Source organism: Oryctolagus cuniculus, chromosome 12 (assembly GCF_051225735.1).
Source record: "Oryctolagus cuniculus isolate XC-2025 breed Fujian yellow rabbit chromosome 12, ASM5122573v1, whole genome shotgun sequence".
In the NCBI taxonomy this organism is placed as follows: Eukaryota; Metazoa; Chordata; class Mammalia; order Lagomorpha; family Leporidae; genus Oryctolagus; species Oryctolagus cuniculus.
This window is the reverse complement of record NC_142878.1, coordinates 108,200,019-108,218,704: the sequence shown is the minus strand read 5'-3', so window position 1 is coordinate 108,218,704 and position 18,686 is coordinate 108,200,019. Positions and strand designations below refer to the sequence as shown.

The 18,686-nt window shown below is 55.8% G+C and overlaps 1 protein-coding gene across 2 annotated transcripts in view; it reads right to left on the bottom strand.

Annotated features, from left to right (window-relative positions):
• Positions 1-18,686, bottom strand: part of PTPN9 (protein tyrosine phosphatase non-receptor type 9) — a 111,592-nt gene that overhangs the window by 92,731 nt on the left and 175 nt on the right. The window contains exon 1 of one of the 2 annotated variants that reach the window (XM_002722036.6): positions 4,153-4,692. The exons of the other annotated variant lie outside the window; for it this stretch is intronic. Coding sequence (XP_002722082.2) covers positions 4,153-4,215 — 63 coding nt within the window. The 5' untranslated portion in view covers positions 4,216-4,692. Of the gene's footprint in view, positions 1-4,152; positions 4,693-18,686 lie in introns of those variants that run through there. 2 annotated transcript variants of the gene reach the window in all.

Genomic DNA, 18,686 nt, shown 5'->3' with positions numbered 1-18,686 from the left:
AAGCACTGGATACACGCACTTCCCTATTAATCCTTATAATGCTGTGAACTCTAAAATAATTTTCTTTAGAGACTTTGAAAATAAATACTAGCAGACTGCTTGCTGTAGCAACTTTTAAGTATACAAACTAAATCATGAATTATTTTTAATGTGAAGGAAGCACTGTATGAGTTATTAAAGCATTTAAATAAAAATATGAACAGAAGCTTAAGTACTTAAGAAAACTATTGTCCTATTCTGTCAATCACTACTACATGCAAAACCAAAAGACCCTCCAAGGCTATAATTACTGAATTCCATATCCTTAGAGTTCTGGTTAAGAGTCTTTACTTTATGGTTTATTTCAAAGAGGAGGTTCTCACAATTTATGTCCAAACAGACAAAAGTATAACCCAAGGAGTTCTATGTGACTTTCTGTAGCTCGCACAGAGAATAGATGAGTACAATATTCATCACTTTTGTGGCCAAGCTAATTATAATTTAGCAAATTCAAAAACACGACCAACTTCAGGCCAAGCTATCAATATGAATACATGCTGTGGGAAAGCAAAATTAACGGGACATCGTGAGGATGCAGCAGGCCAGAGGCAGCCAAGAGCCTCCGCAGCCCACACGGCAGCCTGCTAAGAAAGCCTCCCACCTGGGCAGACACGCGCCGGAAAACACAGGGACACGACCACAGCCCGGTTCTCACTGCTGGGAGGGAGAAGAGGCTGCGTATTTGGCTCCAAGAATAGTTATTCCTCTTGTACAGGACAAAGAAGGTACAAAGAAAATAAAATTATTTATTGTGATTGTGACCCCCATGGAGAACTGCCAACTCTACTGTAAGAAATAAACTTTTTCCAAGAGTCATTTCATCACAATTTCTTATAAAACAGAGTGTACAATGTGTTTCTGCTGGCACACGTAGTTCTGAATAAAACTCTTCCAAATCTGCTCCTCTGTACTTTAAGAAGCATGACCATAGCCAAACACATATATCAGTATCAAAACCCACAACATCAGCTATTCTATAGCCACTTGGGCATCTGAGAAAATTGGCTAATTGCTTAATGGGAAGTAATGCAGTCTGACAGCGGAAACGTCCGTCATGGAGGCAGAAGAGACTGGGTGGAGTGTACAGCTCCAGGATTCGCCCTCCGCTACGACCTTGGGTACGTCTTTCTTGTTTGCAAAATCAGGGGATTTGATTGCAGTCTGGGGGAACGCGCTGTGAAATGCTCAGGCAGAGCCCCCCCAGAAAGTCACTAATACGGCTTTGCTTTTATTCATGGATGCTCTTTAAAATCAAAAAACAAAAAAATTAAATTAAATTTAAAAAAAGAAAAAAAGCAAATCACGTTTGTCCTTGTAACCCAATCAACTGTGAGCTCCGTCATTAATGAGGAACTGGAGGGGAAAGAAGGAGGCAACAAAGTTACAAAGGAGAATTTGCATCAGGCCAGCAGGTGCCCAGCTAGGAAAGGAGGATGGAAGTAGGTGGCGACCTTCCAAACACACATGCACACGCCGATGCCCTTGCTTTCATAGCCGCTCAGAAAGGAGCTGATGCTGCCTACTTGCATGTGGGGAGGGGAGTGACCCCCCCCCCCCCCGTCACTGCAGACACCTGAACACCCACCCAGTCCAGTCATCGCGCTGAGCAAGGCACACAGGATGTCCAAGGAGCTCCCGGCCGGGCAGCCAGGCAAGTGTGCAGGGACCGCGTGACAGAGCTGAGCGAGGAAGCCAAGGAACAGGACTGCGAGGGGCAAGATGAGAAGGGAATTACCCACCCGGCAGAGGTGGTGGGGAGGCGCTCTGGTGCAGCCGGCAAAAGCCCCCCCTGCAGCGCAGAAGTCCCACAGGCTGCTCCACTTCCGATCCAGCTCCCTGCCAACGCTGAGAAAGCAGCGGAGGACGGCCCAAGCCCACGGGCCCCAGCGCCCACGCAGGAGACTCAGAATCAGCTCCTGCTCCTGGCTTCGGATCACTGCAGCCATTTGGGGAGTGAACCAGCGGATGGAAGACCTCTCTCTCTCTCCCTCTCTCTCTGTAACTCTTTCAAATAAATAAATGTTAAAATAAAATAAAATAAAGGCCAGTGCACCCAGCACAGCAGGGGTGAAGTGTGGGCCCCAGGCCACTCAGGGTTTGTGAACGCTCGCTCGCTCGTTCCGGGCACAGGCAGGCCGAGCTGCAGTTTGACTTTGGCTTCTGGAACACAGATGGATCAAGCAGAAAATAAAAGTCCTGTCAGGACAGGACAGCAGCTCACTAGGCGGAGGGGGGGTGGCCACAAGAGGAAGCTGATGCTTTAAAGAGATCCTCAGGAAGGTGTGAGGATGAGCAGGGGCCAGGGCACAGCAAAGTGTCCAAGACTGCTGGGTTTCTGCAGCCTCACTGTGTAACAGGAGGCACCAACCAGGAGGATCTGCTCCAGAAGCTTCCGGAAGGCAGCGCACACACCCCAAAGGGGCCTGCAAGCACATTACTTTTGCCTGAAAATGTGTTTAGTCTCCACCTTACTTACAAAACAGGATTCCCAAAGAGCTTCTTGCTATTTCCAAAACTCGAATTGACTCTCAAAAGGACAAGGATTTTCCAACACCAAGATATTTTGAAGACGCTGCGGAAGCTGTGAAATCAACCCAAATGAGTTCTGAAATGGTTTGAGCAATGCGTTGGGCAGCATCATGGAATGAAAGTGCCATTTCCCACGACCATCCCTTCATAAGACTCACACACAGTTACTGCTGCTTGCAGACTTTAAAGAAACAGTAACAGTTAAGACTACTCTTAGAGGACATCATATTAAAATAGAAGAGCAAGTATTACTGTAATTAGAACTATGTTTCTTTTATGTTTATTTCAACGTTTTGAAAGACCTGTAGAACATTAAGCATTTTGTAAGACGGGGGGAAAAAAAGAATCTGATGAAAACCTTTTGTGAATATTTCAATATTTATTTTCTCCAGTGTTAATTTTTTAATTTATAATCTATACCACTGTCATACAGACCTGATGCCTTTGAGTTTCATAAACAGAGAAATTTCAAATCTGACAGAGCTGAGGGAGGAGGACAAGGGAAGACGCTGGTGTCTGGAATACCCAGCCAGCCCACCACACCTTAGTACGGACGACTTTGCCCAGCAGGGGACACCTGCCCACCTCCCTCTGAATGGCGTCCAACTGCAGCGACCAGGCCCCTGGGCTTGTACCAAGCCGAATTATTTTTATTTTTTTTAATTTTATTTTTTCCCTGCATGCTTATTTTATCTCACAGCACCAAAAGGCAAAACTGGGTCTGCGACCAAATGTGGAAAATGCCATGTCCACAAATGCGATGTTAAAGTCAGGGGCTGTTGAATAAGCCCCCTGAGCCAACATTGCTTTGTAAAACCAGGCTGCCCGCACCCGGGGGCCTGGCCAGCTGGAAATGGGTCACCCACGTGGTCCACCTTGTCCTTTCTCCCCGTTTTTTCCTTATTTTATCACTTAAAACACACACACACACACACACACACACACACGGGGAGTCAGCCAGCGGCTCTGTGTGAGCATAGCGGGGGCTGAGCACGGGCCACGCCGAGGGAGATGGAGAAGCCCTGGGCCCCGCCGCGGCGGGCACACGCAGGGGTCCACGGAGGGGTCCACACGGAGGGGTCCACGTCCCCGCGGCCACGGCGCGGGGTTGGGAAAGCTCCCGGGGCCCTGGGCTCGTCCCTTCCCCAACCGCCCCCCCCCCATGACACCGCAAACCACTTCCTCCAGGGAACTGAAGGTCACAGCGGTTAGGGACAATGGAGCCCAATGCAAGCTTCCGAAAGATGGAGACGCGCAGGAGAGGTGGGGCAGGCAAGCGGGGCTGGGGGGCTGCGCCCAGCCCGGGCGGCCGGGCCGCCGAGGCCTGCCAGCAAGCCTGGGGCAGCCCTGTCCCCAGCGCCATCTCCACCCTCCCGGGGAACCCCACAAGCCCTGACCAGGGCAAACGGCGCGACACCTACGGCGGGCGCAGGGGCCGGGGCGGCAGGCGGGAGGCGCCCGCTGCGACTGCGGCGAGGCCCGCAGCCCCAGGCCCGCAGGCCCCGGGCCCGGGAGCGGCTGCAGGAGGCAGCGGCCGGCGCAGGCCCCGGGGCCGGACACACCCACCGCGGCGGCCCGCCTTACCTGCTCCTCCTCCGGGGTCAGCTCCGGCGCCATGTCGGGCCGGGGCGCGGCCGCGGGCTCCATCCCGCAGCCGCCGCCGCCGCCTCCCGGCGGACTGGAGTGGCCCGGCGCGCTCGGCCTCCGCTTCCGCTTCCCCGCGCCTCAGCAGCCCGAGGCCGGCTCGCGCATGGCCGGGCGGCGGGGCCCTGCGCCCGCGGCCGCTCCCTGGAGGAAAACCTCTCGGGGCGCCCGCTCGCGTCTGCGGGGAAGACCCTGCTCCTTTTCTTCGCTGCCTCCCTCACTCTCCCGAGGGGAGAAGGCGCAGGCGAGCGGGCGAGCAGACGCCCGGCATCAAAAGAGGAAATGGCAGATCAAGAGCTCGCGGAGGCCGCTGGCCTGCGGGGCCTCGCTGCTGGCCGCGCCGCCGGGCGTCCCCGGGGATGCGGGCCCTGCGCCCCGCGCGGCCGCCTCCCGGCCCGGTTCCTCAAAAGCGGCGGCGGCGAGAGGGAGGGCGCAAGGGGGCGGCGTCCCCCGCCCGGCTCACGGCCGCGCCGCGCCCGCCCGAGCCCCCCGCGGCTCCATTGAGAAAGTGAGCGTCTCATTCACGAGCCGGCGGCGCGGAGGCCCGGGAGCCAGGGCGCCGGCCGGGAGGGGGAGGCGAGGAGCCGGGGAGGGAGGGGCCCGGCGGCCGGAGGCGGCTCCGAGCGCGGGGAGCGCGAGCGGGTGCGTTTCTCCGGGAAACGTCCTCTCGGGCTAACTTCCCGCTGCCGCCTCCGTGCGGGGCGCCAGTCCTCCGGGCCCCACCCCGTCTTTCCTTGTGCCCCTCACCCCTAAACTGACTGCGAGGCTACACCCTGAACCCTCAGAGACAGGGAGAGATGGGGAGGGGAGGGAGGAGAGAGCCTGGGAGAGACGGAGAGGGGGATGAGACAGGGAGAGACGGGGGGAGGGAAGGGAGGAGAGATGGGGAGGGAAGGAGGGAGAGCCAGGGAGAGACGGAGAGGGGAGGGGAAGGAGGGAGGGGGGAGGGGAGGAAGGAGAGAGACAGAGACGGGGAGGGGAGGGAGGAGAGATGGGGAGGGAAGGAGGGAGAGCCTTGGAGGGATGGGGAGGGAAGGGAGGAGAGACGGAAAGACGAGGGGTAGGAGGGAGAGGGGGGAGGGGAGGAAGGAGAGAGACTGGGAACTGGGAGAGACAGGGAGGGGAAGGAGGGAGAGGGGGGAGAGAGAGCCAGGGAGAGATGGGGAGGGGAGGGAGGAGAGCCAGGGAGAGACGGGGAGGGGAGGGAGGAGAGATGGGGAGGGAAGGAGGGAGAGACAGGGAGGGGAGGGAGGAGAGACAGGGAGAGATGGGGGAGGGAAGGGAGGAGAGATGGGGAGGGAAGGGAGGAGATGGGGAGGAGAGGGAGGAGAGAGACAGGAAGAGATGGGGAGGGGAAGAAGGAGAGAAACAGGGAGAGAGGGGGAGGGGAGGAAGGAGAGAGGAGGGAGGAGATGGAGAGGGGAGGGAGGAGAAGGAGAGAGGAGGGAGGAGATGGAGAGGGGAGGGAGGAGATGGGGAGGGGAGGGAGGAGTGGGGAGGGGAGGGAGGAGAGGCAGGGAGGGATGGGGAGGGGGAGGGAGGAAGAAACAGAGACATGGAGGTGGCAGCAGCAAGTTAGCTCGGGAAGTCACCTGCTGGCGACAACACCCAAAGGTGGGGTTCTCAGCCAGCTGAAGAGGCTGAGTCTGGGTTCTGCCGCCCCCACCCCAGGCTTTGGGAAGCAGCCCAGGGCAGGGAGCAGTGCTGCTGGGCTCTGTTGGTGTCCAGGCACAGGTCCTCACCCACCCAGGAGTTAATTTCTGTGCTGCACCCAGACTCTGTGGGAAGATGTTATTTACATTTATATGCCAGGCCCTGGGCTAGGCACTGGAGACACCAGAGTGAACAGTCCATATAAGCATATGGACTGAGGTATCATGGACTGAGAAGAGGGCTTGGTGGGCGTAATATGCTGTCCTTCGAATGAAGAAAAAATGAAATGCATGCACCCACAAAGGCACATGTGCACGGAGCCTTTGGAAGGAAGAACACTCAGGAATGGCAACAGGGTGGTGGGGGCGGGGGGGGGGTGAGAGCTGGGAACAGAAGCGAAAGGGGAGACCCCTCCCCACACGGGCTTTCCTGTGTTCTGTTTCTTTTTTTTTTTTTTTAATAGAACCGGAATCATTATTAAGTGTATGTATTTATTTTATTTGAAAGACAAAAAGAAAAACACACAAAGATCTTCCATCCATTGGTTCACTCTCCAAATGTCTGCAACAGCCAGGGCTGGGCCAGACTGAAGCCAGGAAGCCGCTGTTCCATGCAGCTGGCAGGGACCCAAGTACGTGGCCACCATCTTCTGCCTTCCAGGGTGCACACGGGCAGGGAGCTGCCTCCGCAGAGCAGCAGGAGACTGGAAGCAGGCACTCCAGTATGGGGTCCCAAATGTGCAGCCCCAAGCACACAGCTGCATCCATTCATTTATTTTTTATTTAACATATGAGGCAGATAGGGGGTTCCCATCTACTAGTTCACTCCCCAAATGCCGGGACTGGGGCAGGCCTGGGCTGGGCGAAAGCTGGGAGCTGGGAATTCAATCCAGATCTCCCACCTGAGTGGCAGGAACCGAATTATTTGAGCCATCACCTGCTTCTCCTGAACGTCTGTATTACCAGGAATCTAGAACTGAACCCAGCCACTCCAGCGTGGGACTCAGGCGTCAACCGGCAGCTCTACTGTTAGGCCAACGGCCTGCCCCTCCGTTGTCTTTTTTTCTTTTCTTCCTTAAGATTTATTTATTTGAAAAGCAGAGTGATAGAGAGGAAGGAGAGACAGAGATCTTTCATCTGCTGGTTCATTTCCCAAATGGCCACAATGACTATGGCTGGGCCAGGCCGAAGTCAGGAGCCAGGAACTCCATCCAGCCTCCCGTGTGGGTGGCAGGGGTCCTAGGAAGTGAGCCATCTTCCACTGCTTTCCCAGGCACATTCGCAGGGATATGGATCGGAAGTAGAGCAGCCTGGACTCAAACCGCAGCTCTGATATGGGATGTGGGCATTGCAGGCAGTGACTTAACCCACCCACTGTGCCACAGCCGCCCCTACACGGGCTTTTGACTCCATTTTTGCACAGATTTTTGGAAGCATTCTGTAAGCGTACAGTTGATGAATTTTTATAAACCAGCACATGAAGTAGAATACCCCCAACATGCCAAAGACCTGCTCTTACCCCCTCCAGTCACTGTTCCCTGAAGGGACACTATCCCAGCCTGTAACAGCAGAGCTTTATGTGTTTCTGTGGGTGCATAACCTTACATTTTTTTTTTTATTTGACAGGCAGAGTGGACAGTGAGAGAGAGAGACAAAGGTCTTCCTTTTGCCGTTGGTTCGCCCTTCAATGGCCACCGCAGCCGGTGCACTGCGGCTGGCGCACCGCGATGATCCGAAGGCAGGAGCTAGATGCTTATCCTGGTCTCCCATGGGGTGCAAGGCCCAAGCACTTGGGCCATCCTCCACTGCACTCCCTGGCCACAGCAGAGAGCTGGCCTGGAAGAGGGGCAACCGGGACAGAATCTGGAGCCCCGACCGGGACTAGAACCCGGTGTGCTGGTGCCACAAGGCGGAGGATTATCCTAGTGAGCCATGGCGCCGGCCCATAACCTTACATTTTAAAAATTTCTTATGGGGCCGGCGCTGTGGCATAGCGAGTAAGACCACCACCTGTAGTGCTGGCATCCCATATGGGCACCGGTTCAAGTCCTGGCTGTTCCACTGCTGGTCCAGCTCTCTGCTATGGACTAGAAAAGCAGTACAAGATGGCCCAAATCCTTGAGCCCCTGCACCCACGTGGGAGACCCTGAAGAAGGCTCCTAGCTTCGGATCGGTGCAGCTCAGACTGTTGTGGCTAACTGGGGAGTGACCCACCGGATAGCAGACCCCCCTCCCCCCATGTATGTGTGTGTGTGACTCTTTCAAATAAATAAATCTTTTTAAAAAATTCTTATTTAATTATTCCTTTACTAGAAAGGCAGAGTGACAGAGACACAGAGAGAGACCTTCCATCTGCTACTTTACCCCTCAATGGCTGCAAAGGCTGCAGCGGGTCCAGGCCAAACACAGGAGCCTGGAGTTCCATCGGGGTCTTCACATATGAGACAGGCACCGAAGTACGTGGGCCGTCTTCCTCTGATTCCCCAGGCTATTAGCAGGGAGCTGGATGGGCACTGGAGCAGCCAGGACTCCGACTCAGGATGCAGCATCGTGGGCAGCAGCTTACCTCACCGTGCCATAGTGCTGGGCCCCACTCCCATTTCTTAAAAGAGCAGCTTAAACGAATACTTACTTTTCCTCCCTTAGCAAGCAAATGGTTCTAGGACTGAGCTGGAGTAAGAAGTGGCAGGGCCTGATCATATAAACTGACTGGAGACAGGAGGGGCTGGAGTCCCAGCTGCTGACATTCTTACACTGGCTTTGCCTGGTGACCCTCAGGAAAATAGGGTTGATGTGACTTATGCAGTCACAGAGGCAATCAGTGATGAGCTAGTGAACCCAGGCATTCTACCTCCTGGTCCTGGGACTGGGTGAGCATTAATAAAGGAAGTGTAGCTGAGCGACGGGGAGCCCAGCAGTGTTTGCACACACAGCTGCGTGTGCGTAGGCGTGTGGGTGTGTAAGGGAAGCTCTCCTCTCTGGAACTGCTGCCCAGTCCAGTCCTTTTTTTTTTTTTTTTTTAAAGATTTATTTCAGGGGTCAGAGCTGTGGCGCAGCGGGTAAAGCTGCGGCCTGCAGCACCAGCATCCCATATGGGTGCCGGTTTGAGTCCTGGCTGCTCCACTTCCGATCCAGATCACTGCTAGTGTAGCTGGGAAAGTAGCAGAAGATGGTCCAAGAGCTTAGACCCCTAAGATAATTTTTTTTAAAGATGTGTTTTTTGAATGGCAGAGTTACAGAAAGGAGAGACAGAGAGAAAGATGTCGTCCATCTGCTGGTTCACTCCCCAAATGGGCACAATGGCCAGGGCTGGGCCAGGCTGAAGCCAGGAGCTTCTTCCTGGTCTCCTGTGGGGGTGCAGGGGTCCAAGCTCTTGTACCATCTTCTGCTGCTTTCCCAGGTGCAACAGCAGGGAGCTGGATCAAAGTGGGGCAGCCGGGACTCAAACCTGCGCCCCTATGGGCTGCCAGCATTACAGGTAGTGGCTTAATCCATTACGCCACAACACCGGCCCCCAGTCTTAACACAACAGTATCTGGAAGCTACTGAGCAGAGACATACCTTACAAAATCAGGTGCGAGGTAGCTACCAGCTGGCTTTGCTCACGGAGGTAAACCTTAGGGGAAACAGGACCGCGCCTTTAACTGCCACGCGAGGTGCTGTTGCCCTGCCCAGTCAAATCTCAGGAAGCAAAAGGTGGGGAGTGACACCGCGGCCCACCAGCTAGGACACTCAGTGCGCCTAACACACTGAGATGGTCAGAGGTCTGCTGCGTCCTCCTCACGTGCCCCTCCCACACCCACACTGCGCGAAGTGACCGATGAGACAGGAGGATGACGATCCCCATCGTACACAGGTAGACCCGTATGTACTGACGAAGCCTCCTTGCTGTTTTCAGTGGCAGAGCCTAGCAGGCGAAGAGACGGGGTGGAGGGGCTGGGGGTGGCAGAGGAAAATCACATTTTTATTAATATGAACTAAAATCTGAAGGTGGAAAACCAGTTGCAAAGCGGGAACCCTGTGTGGGGAGGGCCGTTATGGGGTGTATGTGTGTGTGTGTTTTGCTTTGAAAGCACGGGTTTCAGGTCTCAGCCTAGAAAGCTGGTCCCCCACCCCCAGCCACCACACAAATCTGACTCATCCTTCAGGTCTCGGGTTAAAAACACTTCACAGGCGCGCAGCAAGGGCTTCCGTGACTACTTCCTAAGCTGAACTAGACGCCCTGTACTTCCTGCACCCTCCTGCTTGCTGGCAAGCGGACCACAGCGTGTACCCGGTGACCCGTTTCTGTGCTCCCGGGCAGTCTCTGCCGGCCCGGCTAGACTGCAAGCTCCAGGAAGGCGGGAAAGTTGTTGGCGGGACGTGGGAGGATACAGATGCCTCCAAAGCTGCCATCAGGACGCCTGAAAGATATTACAGGAGGGACGGCACTGTGGCACACCAGGTGAGGCTGCGCCCGCAACGCCAGCATCCCATGTGGGCACCGGTGAGAGTCCTGGCTGCTCCACTTCCCATCCAGCTCCCTGCTAATTCTCCCGGGAAAGCAGCAGACAATGGCCCAAGCGCTTGGGCCCCTGCACCCATGCGGGAGACCCAGAAGAAGCTCCTGGCTCCTGGCTTCAGTCTGCCCCAACCCTGGCTAGTGAAGCCATCTGTGGAGTGAACCAGAGGATTAAAGATCTCTGTCTCTCCCTCTCTCTCTAACTCTGCCTTTCAAATAAATAAATTTTTTTGAAAATTTTATTATATTTATTTGAAACACAGAGTTACAGAGAAAAAGAGAGAGAAAAGAGTCCTTCCATCCACAGGTTCACTCCCCAAATGGATGCAACAGCCAGGGCTGGGCCAAGAGCCTGGAGCTTCTTCCAGGTCTCCCACGTGGGTGTAAGGGGCCCAAGCACTTGGGCTGTCCTCCGCTGCTTTCCCAGACACATTAGCTGGCTTGGAAGTGGAGCAGCTGGGACTCAAGCGAGCATACAGATGGGATGTTGGTTTCACAGGTGGCGGCTTAACCCACTATGCCATGATGCCGAACCACAATTAGAATTTTAAAAAAATTGGCCGGCGCCGCGGCTCACTAGGCTAATCCTCCGCCTAGCGGCGCCGGCACACCGGGTTCTAGTCCCGGTCGGGGCGCCGGATTCTGTCCCGGTTGCCCCTCTTCCAGGCCAGCCCTCTGCTGTGGCCAGGGAGTGCAGTGGAGGATGGCCCAGGTGCTTGGGCCCTGCACCCCATGGGAGACCAGGAAAAGCACCTGGCTCCTGGCTCCTGCCATCGGATCAGTGCGGTGCGCCGGCCGCAGCGCGCCGGCCGCGGCGGCCATTGGAGGGTGAACCAACGGCAAAGGAAGACCTTTCTCTCTCTGTCTCTCTCTCTCACTATCCACTCTGCCTGTAAAAAAAAAAAAAAAAAAAAAAAAAAAAAAAGAATTTAAAAAAAATTTATTTATCTATTTGACAGGCAGTGACAGATCTTCTATCTGTTATGTACTCTCCAATCGCCCAAAGAGCCAGAATAGGGCTGGGCCATTTCCAAGCGGAAGCCAGGAGCCTGGGACTCCATCCGGGTCTCCCACGTGGATGCAGGAGCCCAAGCACTCAGGCCATCTGCTGCTGCCTTCCCACAGGCAATAGCAGGGAGCTGCATTGGAAGTGGAGCAGTCAGGACTCAAGTGCTTCAATATGGGATGCTACTGTTGCGAGTGGTGGCTTAACCCACTGTGCCCGAATGCCAGCCCCAAGGTCCAGTTCTTGCCAAAGAATACGCAACAGGTCTGGTAACCTTTGACAATCAGGGGCTTGTGAGGGAGCCGTCAGCAGAGGAGACAGATGCCATCTGCACATCACCCCGCCCTCGCAGGGCAGAACAGCTGCGTCTGAGATGCGCCTAGTCTGAGCCAGTTTCAACATCCTCCTTTATAAAAGCTTTTTTTTTTATTTTTTGACAGGCAGAGTGGACAGTGAGAGAGAGAGACAGAGAGAAAGGTCTTCCTTTGCCGTTGGTTCACCCTCCAATGGCCGCTGCGGCCGGCGCACCGCGCTGATCCGATGGCAGGAGCCAGGATCCAGGTGCTTTTCCTGGTCTCCCATGGGGTGCAGGGCCCAAGCACTGGGGCCATCCTCCACTGCACTCCCGGGCCACAGCAGAGGGCTGGCCTGGAAGAGGGGCAACCGGGACAGAATCCAGCGCCCTGACCGGGACTAGAACCCAGTGTGCCGGCGCCGCTAGGCGGAGGATTAGCCTAGTGAGCCGCGGCGCCGGCCATAAAAGCTTTTGTTAACGCTGCCGATGAGAAGCAGAGCTGACGGCTTTCAGTGCCGTCTTGTACTCCCCGTCTGACTGTGGAGAAAACCTGAAGGCCCAGGCGGAGCCCAGACAGAAGGCCTGAGGCCAGCGGCACAGGCGACAGACCCCGGACCCCACAGACAGGGCGCCTCCTGCAGACACTACTGGGTAGGGCTGGGGCCCGCGCTACAGGACTCTAGGTTTCAAGATGTACCTCGTCAAGTTCCACACTGGCCCTCAGAACTGGGGCTGAGCCCAGTGGTGAGGCCCCCTTGCAGTTCCTGGGCTGTCTCTGGCCACTTGTCGGCCCCCCACAAACAGACGTACGAATCAGCCTTCTGTGGAAATGGCCGTGGAAGCAAATGCTCACGGGCTGCAGCAGGGCCTCTGCTTCCCGGGATCATTCTTAACGCACCTGCTCCGCTGCCAGCCACCCAGGTGGGCTGCAGGACCCTCTTGGCGTCTACCTTGTCAGGGATGGTGGACCTCACGTGGGGAGGCGGGGTTTGAATCGCAAATCAAGGAAGAGTGAGCACTGTGGCACAGCAGGTTGGGCCGCCACCTGTAATGCTGGCATCCTATATCTGAGTACCCATTTGAGTCCGGCTGCTCCACTTCTGATCCAGCTCCCTGCTAATGCACCTGGGAAAGCAGAAGACGGCCCAAGTGCTTGGGCCCCTGCACCCATCTGGGAGACCCAGGTGGAGTTCCAGGTCGCTGGCTTTGGGCTGGCCCGGCCTTGGCTGTTGTGGCCATTTGGGGAGTGAATTAGCATATGGAAGACCTCTCTCTCTGCCTCTCCCCCCAACCCTCCTCATCACTCTGCCTTTCAAATAAATATAACAAATCTTAAAGAAACTCAAATCAAGGTTCAAGAGCAAACCACTTAGCACCTAATGAGGAAATAAAATGATAGAAGTACTCTGATTCTTGTTTGTTATAAGGGTTGGATACAAACAGAATCCCAAGCAGGGGGGAACTGAAAACTCAGCTCATCTTAACCAAACCAGGCAGCCACATTCAGACTCAAGTCTCAAGGCTTCTGTCCACCTTTCCTGCCCTACATATCAGAAGATATCAAAAACCACATTTGCTTTAAAAAAAAAAAAAAAAAAAAAAAAAAAAAGAATGTGGGGTTTTGAGTCAGTTCTCTATTAGAGAGGAAGTCTCAGCTGGGAAGGTCATGCCTCCCCACACTGCCCCCCGCAGTGCAGGCAGTGGGTTTGTAGGGCACCCTTTGAATCACATTCGCAGAATTAAGCAGAGTTTCTGTTCTTAGAAGCCTGCAGCACATCCAACCACCTGTGCGCAGCCTGTCACACCTGCTCTCAGCCCGCTGCAGAGGTCGCCCCTGTGTGCGGCAGGGGGAGGGGGCTCCCCCAGGCCGCCTTCCCATTCCAGCTCGCCACTTCTTCATTCACGCAACCAACAGTCACTCATGCGACAAGTGCCTTTAAAAACAAAAAACAAAAAACTTGAAAGGCAGAGTGACAGAGAGAGGGGGAGATTTTTCTATCTGCTGATTTACTCCCCAAAAGGTTAAATCTAAGCCAAGCTGAAACCAGAAGCCAGGAACTCCCTCCTGGTCTCTCGTCTCTTATATGGGTGGCAGGGACCTAAGTGCTTGGGCTACCTTCTGCCACCTGCCAGGGCCCATTAGCAGGGAGCTGGATTGGAAGTAGACTAGCAGATACGCAAACTGGCACTCTAATATGGGATGCCAGCATTGCAAGTGGAGGCTTGACCCACTGTGCCACAACATGCCACCAAATGCCAGTCCTGACGCCAGGTTCTGGGACTCTAAAGAGGAACAAAAGGGGCTGGCGTTGTGGCATAGTGGGTAAAGCTGCCATGTCTGACACTAGCATCCCATATGGGCGCTGGTTCGAGACCCAGCAGCTCCAATTCCAATCCAGCTCCCAGCTAACTTGCCTGGAAAAGCAGCGGACGATGGCCCATGTTCTTGGGCCCCTGCAACTCACAAGGGAGACCTGGAAGAAGCTCCTGGCTCCTGGCTTTGGACAGGCCCAGCTATGGTTGTTGGTCATTTGGGGAGTGAACAAGCAGGTGGAAGAATTTTTTCTGTCTCTCCGTCTCTCTATAAGCTCTGCCTTTCAAATAAATACATCTTTAAAAAAAGATGAACAAGATCAGGTGCCTGACCCCATAGACCCCATGGCACTTGCAGTCTAATAGAGGATGGAAGGAGTAAAAAATTGAACCTTCCCAAAGACAGGCCTGGCCTTTGCCCTGGCCCTTGGAATGTCCTGCCAGATAAAGTGGCTTTGTTTATCTGCAGACTTCAGCCACACGACAGGCACTCAGCACGGTCCAGGTTGGTGTCTTGGGGCCACATCGGGCAGTCCGGCAGTGCGATGGAGGGGGAGGGGAAGGCTCTGGCTCATACGTTATCAGCTAGACTCCTGGAGGGGCTGGAGACTGAGGCCGGCCACGCGGGCACACAGCCACAGTGAGAACGTCGGTTACCACGGCTCCGCTGAGAGCCCAGAACTCTCTCCAGGTCTCTCCCGTGGGTGGTAAGGCTGTAAGAACCGGAGCCATCTCTGCTGCCTTCCAGGGTGTGCGTTAGCGGGAACCTGGATCACAGTGGAGTAGCCAGGAATGCAGGATGCGGGCCTCCCAAGGTGACTCTCCCACGGGGACAGCCCGCTCCTCCGTGGGGTCCTGAATCCTCAAACCTGAGGGCGGTCTCAGGAGCTCCCCAGGCTGCAAGTGGAATGAGAACTGAGGGTGGTCTTGAGGACTCTTCCCTACACTGGGGCAATGCACATGTAAATCAGAGTCATAAAAAAAACCCAATCAATCAATCAATCAATCAGGGTCATCAAAACGAGAATCACTCTGGGAGCTGGTTCCGTGGGTGTGGGGGATACAGCGACAAGAATGGCTTCTCTGCCCGCAGAGGAAGAGGAGCAGACAGGGTCTCTCGAGAGGGGCCTGTCACGGACGAGGAGGTCTATTTCCCAGGCAAGTGCAGTCTGAGCGAGCGGGAAAAGAGATGACGCTTTCGGGACTGGACAAGCAGCCAGTGACAAAGTGACAGGTGAGGCTGGAGCGCCCCCAGCTCCAGGTCACGAGGAAGCAGCGCAGCAGGAGGCCGAGGGAACGAGGAGGGATCCCTGCACCACGGCAGGGTGGATTAGGGTGGCAGGGCAACAAGGGGGAGGCACAGCGATGAAGGCTCGAGTTAGGAAAAGTGAAGGAGCGAGGTGGGGCTTCAAGGACCTGGTGACTCACGAGCTGTGAGAGGCAAGAAACCGACAGGAACCATCACCAAGTCCCTAGGGTCCTAGCGTGAGTGACTCGGTGCCACCAACAGGGACAGGGACTCCAGGATGAATGGGGCCAAAAGGCAGTTTGGGACACGCTGACTTTGAGGTGCCTGGGAGACAGACAGATACACACAGAGGTGTGGAGCGCGGGGCTGGAAGTAAGGCGGGGGGGGGGGGGGGCACCAGTCCCCGAGAGGTAAGGGGGGAGACAGCCCTGAGGTTTGGAGAACGGGAGACGGCGTTCCTCGGATGGAAGCACAGGCAGCGGCGGCAGCGGAGATGGATTTCAGGGGTGGAGACACGGCGAGAGGGGCACAGGTGGAGACTCCAGATGCCAGTGGACCAGGCAGACGTAAACGCCTCCATGCGGGCACGGAGCACGACACGGCTTCCCCGGGCCGACGTTAACCCGAGGGCTTCCCATTCTGCACACAGTGCCTCGGAAGGCTGCTCTTCCGTAGGCGCGTCGGGATGAAGAAAGACAGAACCGAGGCGATGCGGGGACTCGCACAGACACCCGACAGGGCTTGCGGGGGTCAGCTCACAGCACCATGCAGGCTGAGACGTCCATGACAGGCTACCTGTACACTGGAGACCCAGCGAAGCTGGCAACATGGCTCAGTCCACGTCCAAGGCCTCAGGATCAGGGAAGCCAATGGTGTAACTCTCAGCCCAAGCCGTCCAAGGCCAGAGGCCCGAGAACTTGGGGGAGGCCACTGGTGCAGGTCTGGCATCACAAAGCCTACAGTTCTGATGTCCAGTGGTCGTGGGATTTTCCTAACTTTCACATGTCCCAGCTCCGTAAGAGGCAGGAAATCGCCTCTTTGTTCCACTCAGGCCCCAGCTGCCCACATCAAGGGTGCAGCGTCCCCATCCAGCCCGCCTATGCACATGCCAGCCTCCTGTGGAACACCTCTCAGCCACCCAGAGATGAGGCTTGACCAGTTCTCTAGGTATTCCCTAACCCAGTCAGGATGACACAATAACGCATGCTCACCTGGCCCTCCTGCCCAGGCAAGCAAGGGTGGGCTGCCCTGGGCAGTGGTGCCAATTAGGATTCTTTGGTTACGAGCCCAGAAAGCAGCTCTGGCTAATTTGAGCCAATTTGATAGAATTATTGGATGCCACGGTTCCATAGCAGGAACAAGAAACGTAAACACACCCACATGTCCCAACAGAGCAAATGAATTCCGACTGATTTATCCTCTTTGACCCTCAGTTCAAGATACAACTCCCTGGGAAAAGCACCTGTGCGGTGGTTAGGAAACCACCCGGGCTGGCCTCATCCCGTTCTCTGAGTATCTGGGTCCAAGGCCCACTTCCAGTTCTAGCTCCCTGGTGATGTGCACCCTGGGAGACGGCAGATGGTGGCTCAAACACATGGGCCCCTGCCACCCACGTGGGAGACCGAGATGGGAGCTCCTGGCTCCCGGCTTCAGCCTGGCCCAGCCTCAGCTGTTGTGGCCATTTGGAGAGTGAACTAGTAGAAGACAGATCTTTCTCTCTGTCTCTCTGCCTTTCAAATGAAGTACATCTTTTCCTTAACAAAGGAAATTAGCTATTTCCTCCAAAAACAGATATAAATTCTTAGTGAGGAGCATGCAATTGGGCCATCTTGAGTCGGAAGCCTGAGACTTGGCTAAGGGAGGGCAGTTACCCCAGAGTCACCTCACCCCATCCTCCCACGTGAGAAGAGATGATCCACAGAAGGGCGGCCCACCACTTAACACGTGGCAGGGGCTGGTTCCACCACTTCCAGTGCCATGACCAGGAGACACAGCACCAGCCATCCCCGGGGCCAGGAGACCCGGTGCTCCCCAGGGAACGTTTCCTGGCTCCTGGGTTAAATGCACACAGGGCTCTCCTCGAGACAAGTCCTTCACATCACCACCCACCAGAATCCGCCTGTGCCTGGGGGCAAGTTTGGCTGAAGGCTGCTCTGACTGACGCAGGCATTTGTCCCTGCTGAGCGTCCTCTGGGAAAGCTGTCCTCCCAGACCCGATCATTTCGGAGCAGAGCCTGGCCAAGCTGCAAGCGACAGCAGCACACACGGCTTCTGAACGGATGCCGTCGCTGCTGTCAGCACACACTCAAGCGCTCAGATCACCGAACAGACACCCAACGTCCGGGCAGCCTACAGTGCACTCCTTGGCGAGAGGAACACAACATTGCTGTTGCAAGTTGGCCTAAATTTAGGAAAGCGCTAACTGACGGAGGCGAGTACTTGAATCTGCAGCCAGCAGGATCATCATGGGGGGAGCGGGGTGGGGGTGGGGGGCCGGGGTTCTTCCTTCTCCAATTATACCGCGTCAGCTCGCGCGGCTCTCCAAGAGCCAGTGCTGGGCCAGTTCCCTGGATGTGCTGAACTGGTGTAATCAGGCCCTCTGAAGCACTGCTCCTGCCAGACCCGTTCCCAGAACTAACGGCGCAGAGGGACAACTGCACGTCCGACAAGATCAGACCCGATCTCTATGTGCTCCCTTTGCCCAGCATGAGAAGTCTTGGAAGGAAAGAAGTGGGGGAGCAGACAGAGGCCACAGGAAATGGGACGCATTCCTGATCACAGAGCAGAGATGGCTCGGTTAACTTTGGGACGCCGCTTCCACTCCCAGGGCTGCCACGGAGCTCTCGTCCAGGGATCTGAGGGTCCTGGGCTCCCTCTCTCCAGGACACAAAGCCTCCTGTCTCACGCCAGCCTCCTCTCCCAGCTCTCTGTCCTACTTCACACTCGGGCTATGCAAACCCTACTTGAGTTCCCAGAGCTGGCTGTGTCCAAGCACAGCTGCACCCGGCCTGCCCCTGGGGAGACTCCTTGCCGCCTGGCCAGCAGAGCACACTGTGTACCCCACAGAGCCTCAGCCGGGCTCTGCCGCTCTCACGTCCCCTGCCCAGAGCAGTCGCCTCGCCACCCTGGCGCTCTGTGAGCTCACTGGCTGGGCCCCAGCCCTGCCCACCTCCAGAACCACTGTGTACTGCAGGGGCCCCGCGCCAGGGTCAGGCCCTGCAGGAGCTGACGCATCTCCAGAGGAGCGGATGAACCCGTGTGCACTTTATCTCTGGTAGCGTCTAAACCAGAGACAATCACACTGGTCTTCTCAGAAGTGGGAACACACTCCAGTACCCAGAACTGCAGTTCCTGGTAAGACCTTTCAGAAAATGACGTTAGCAGCAGCAGCTACTGGAAACCCAGCACGGCGTTTCAGTGCAAAAAGGAGTGAAACGGGCCAAGATGTGAACAGTCAT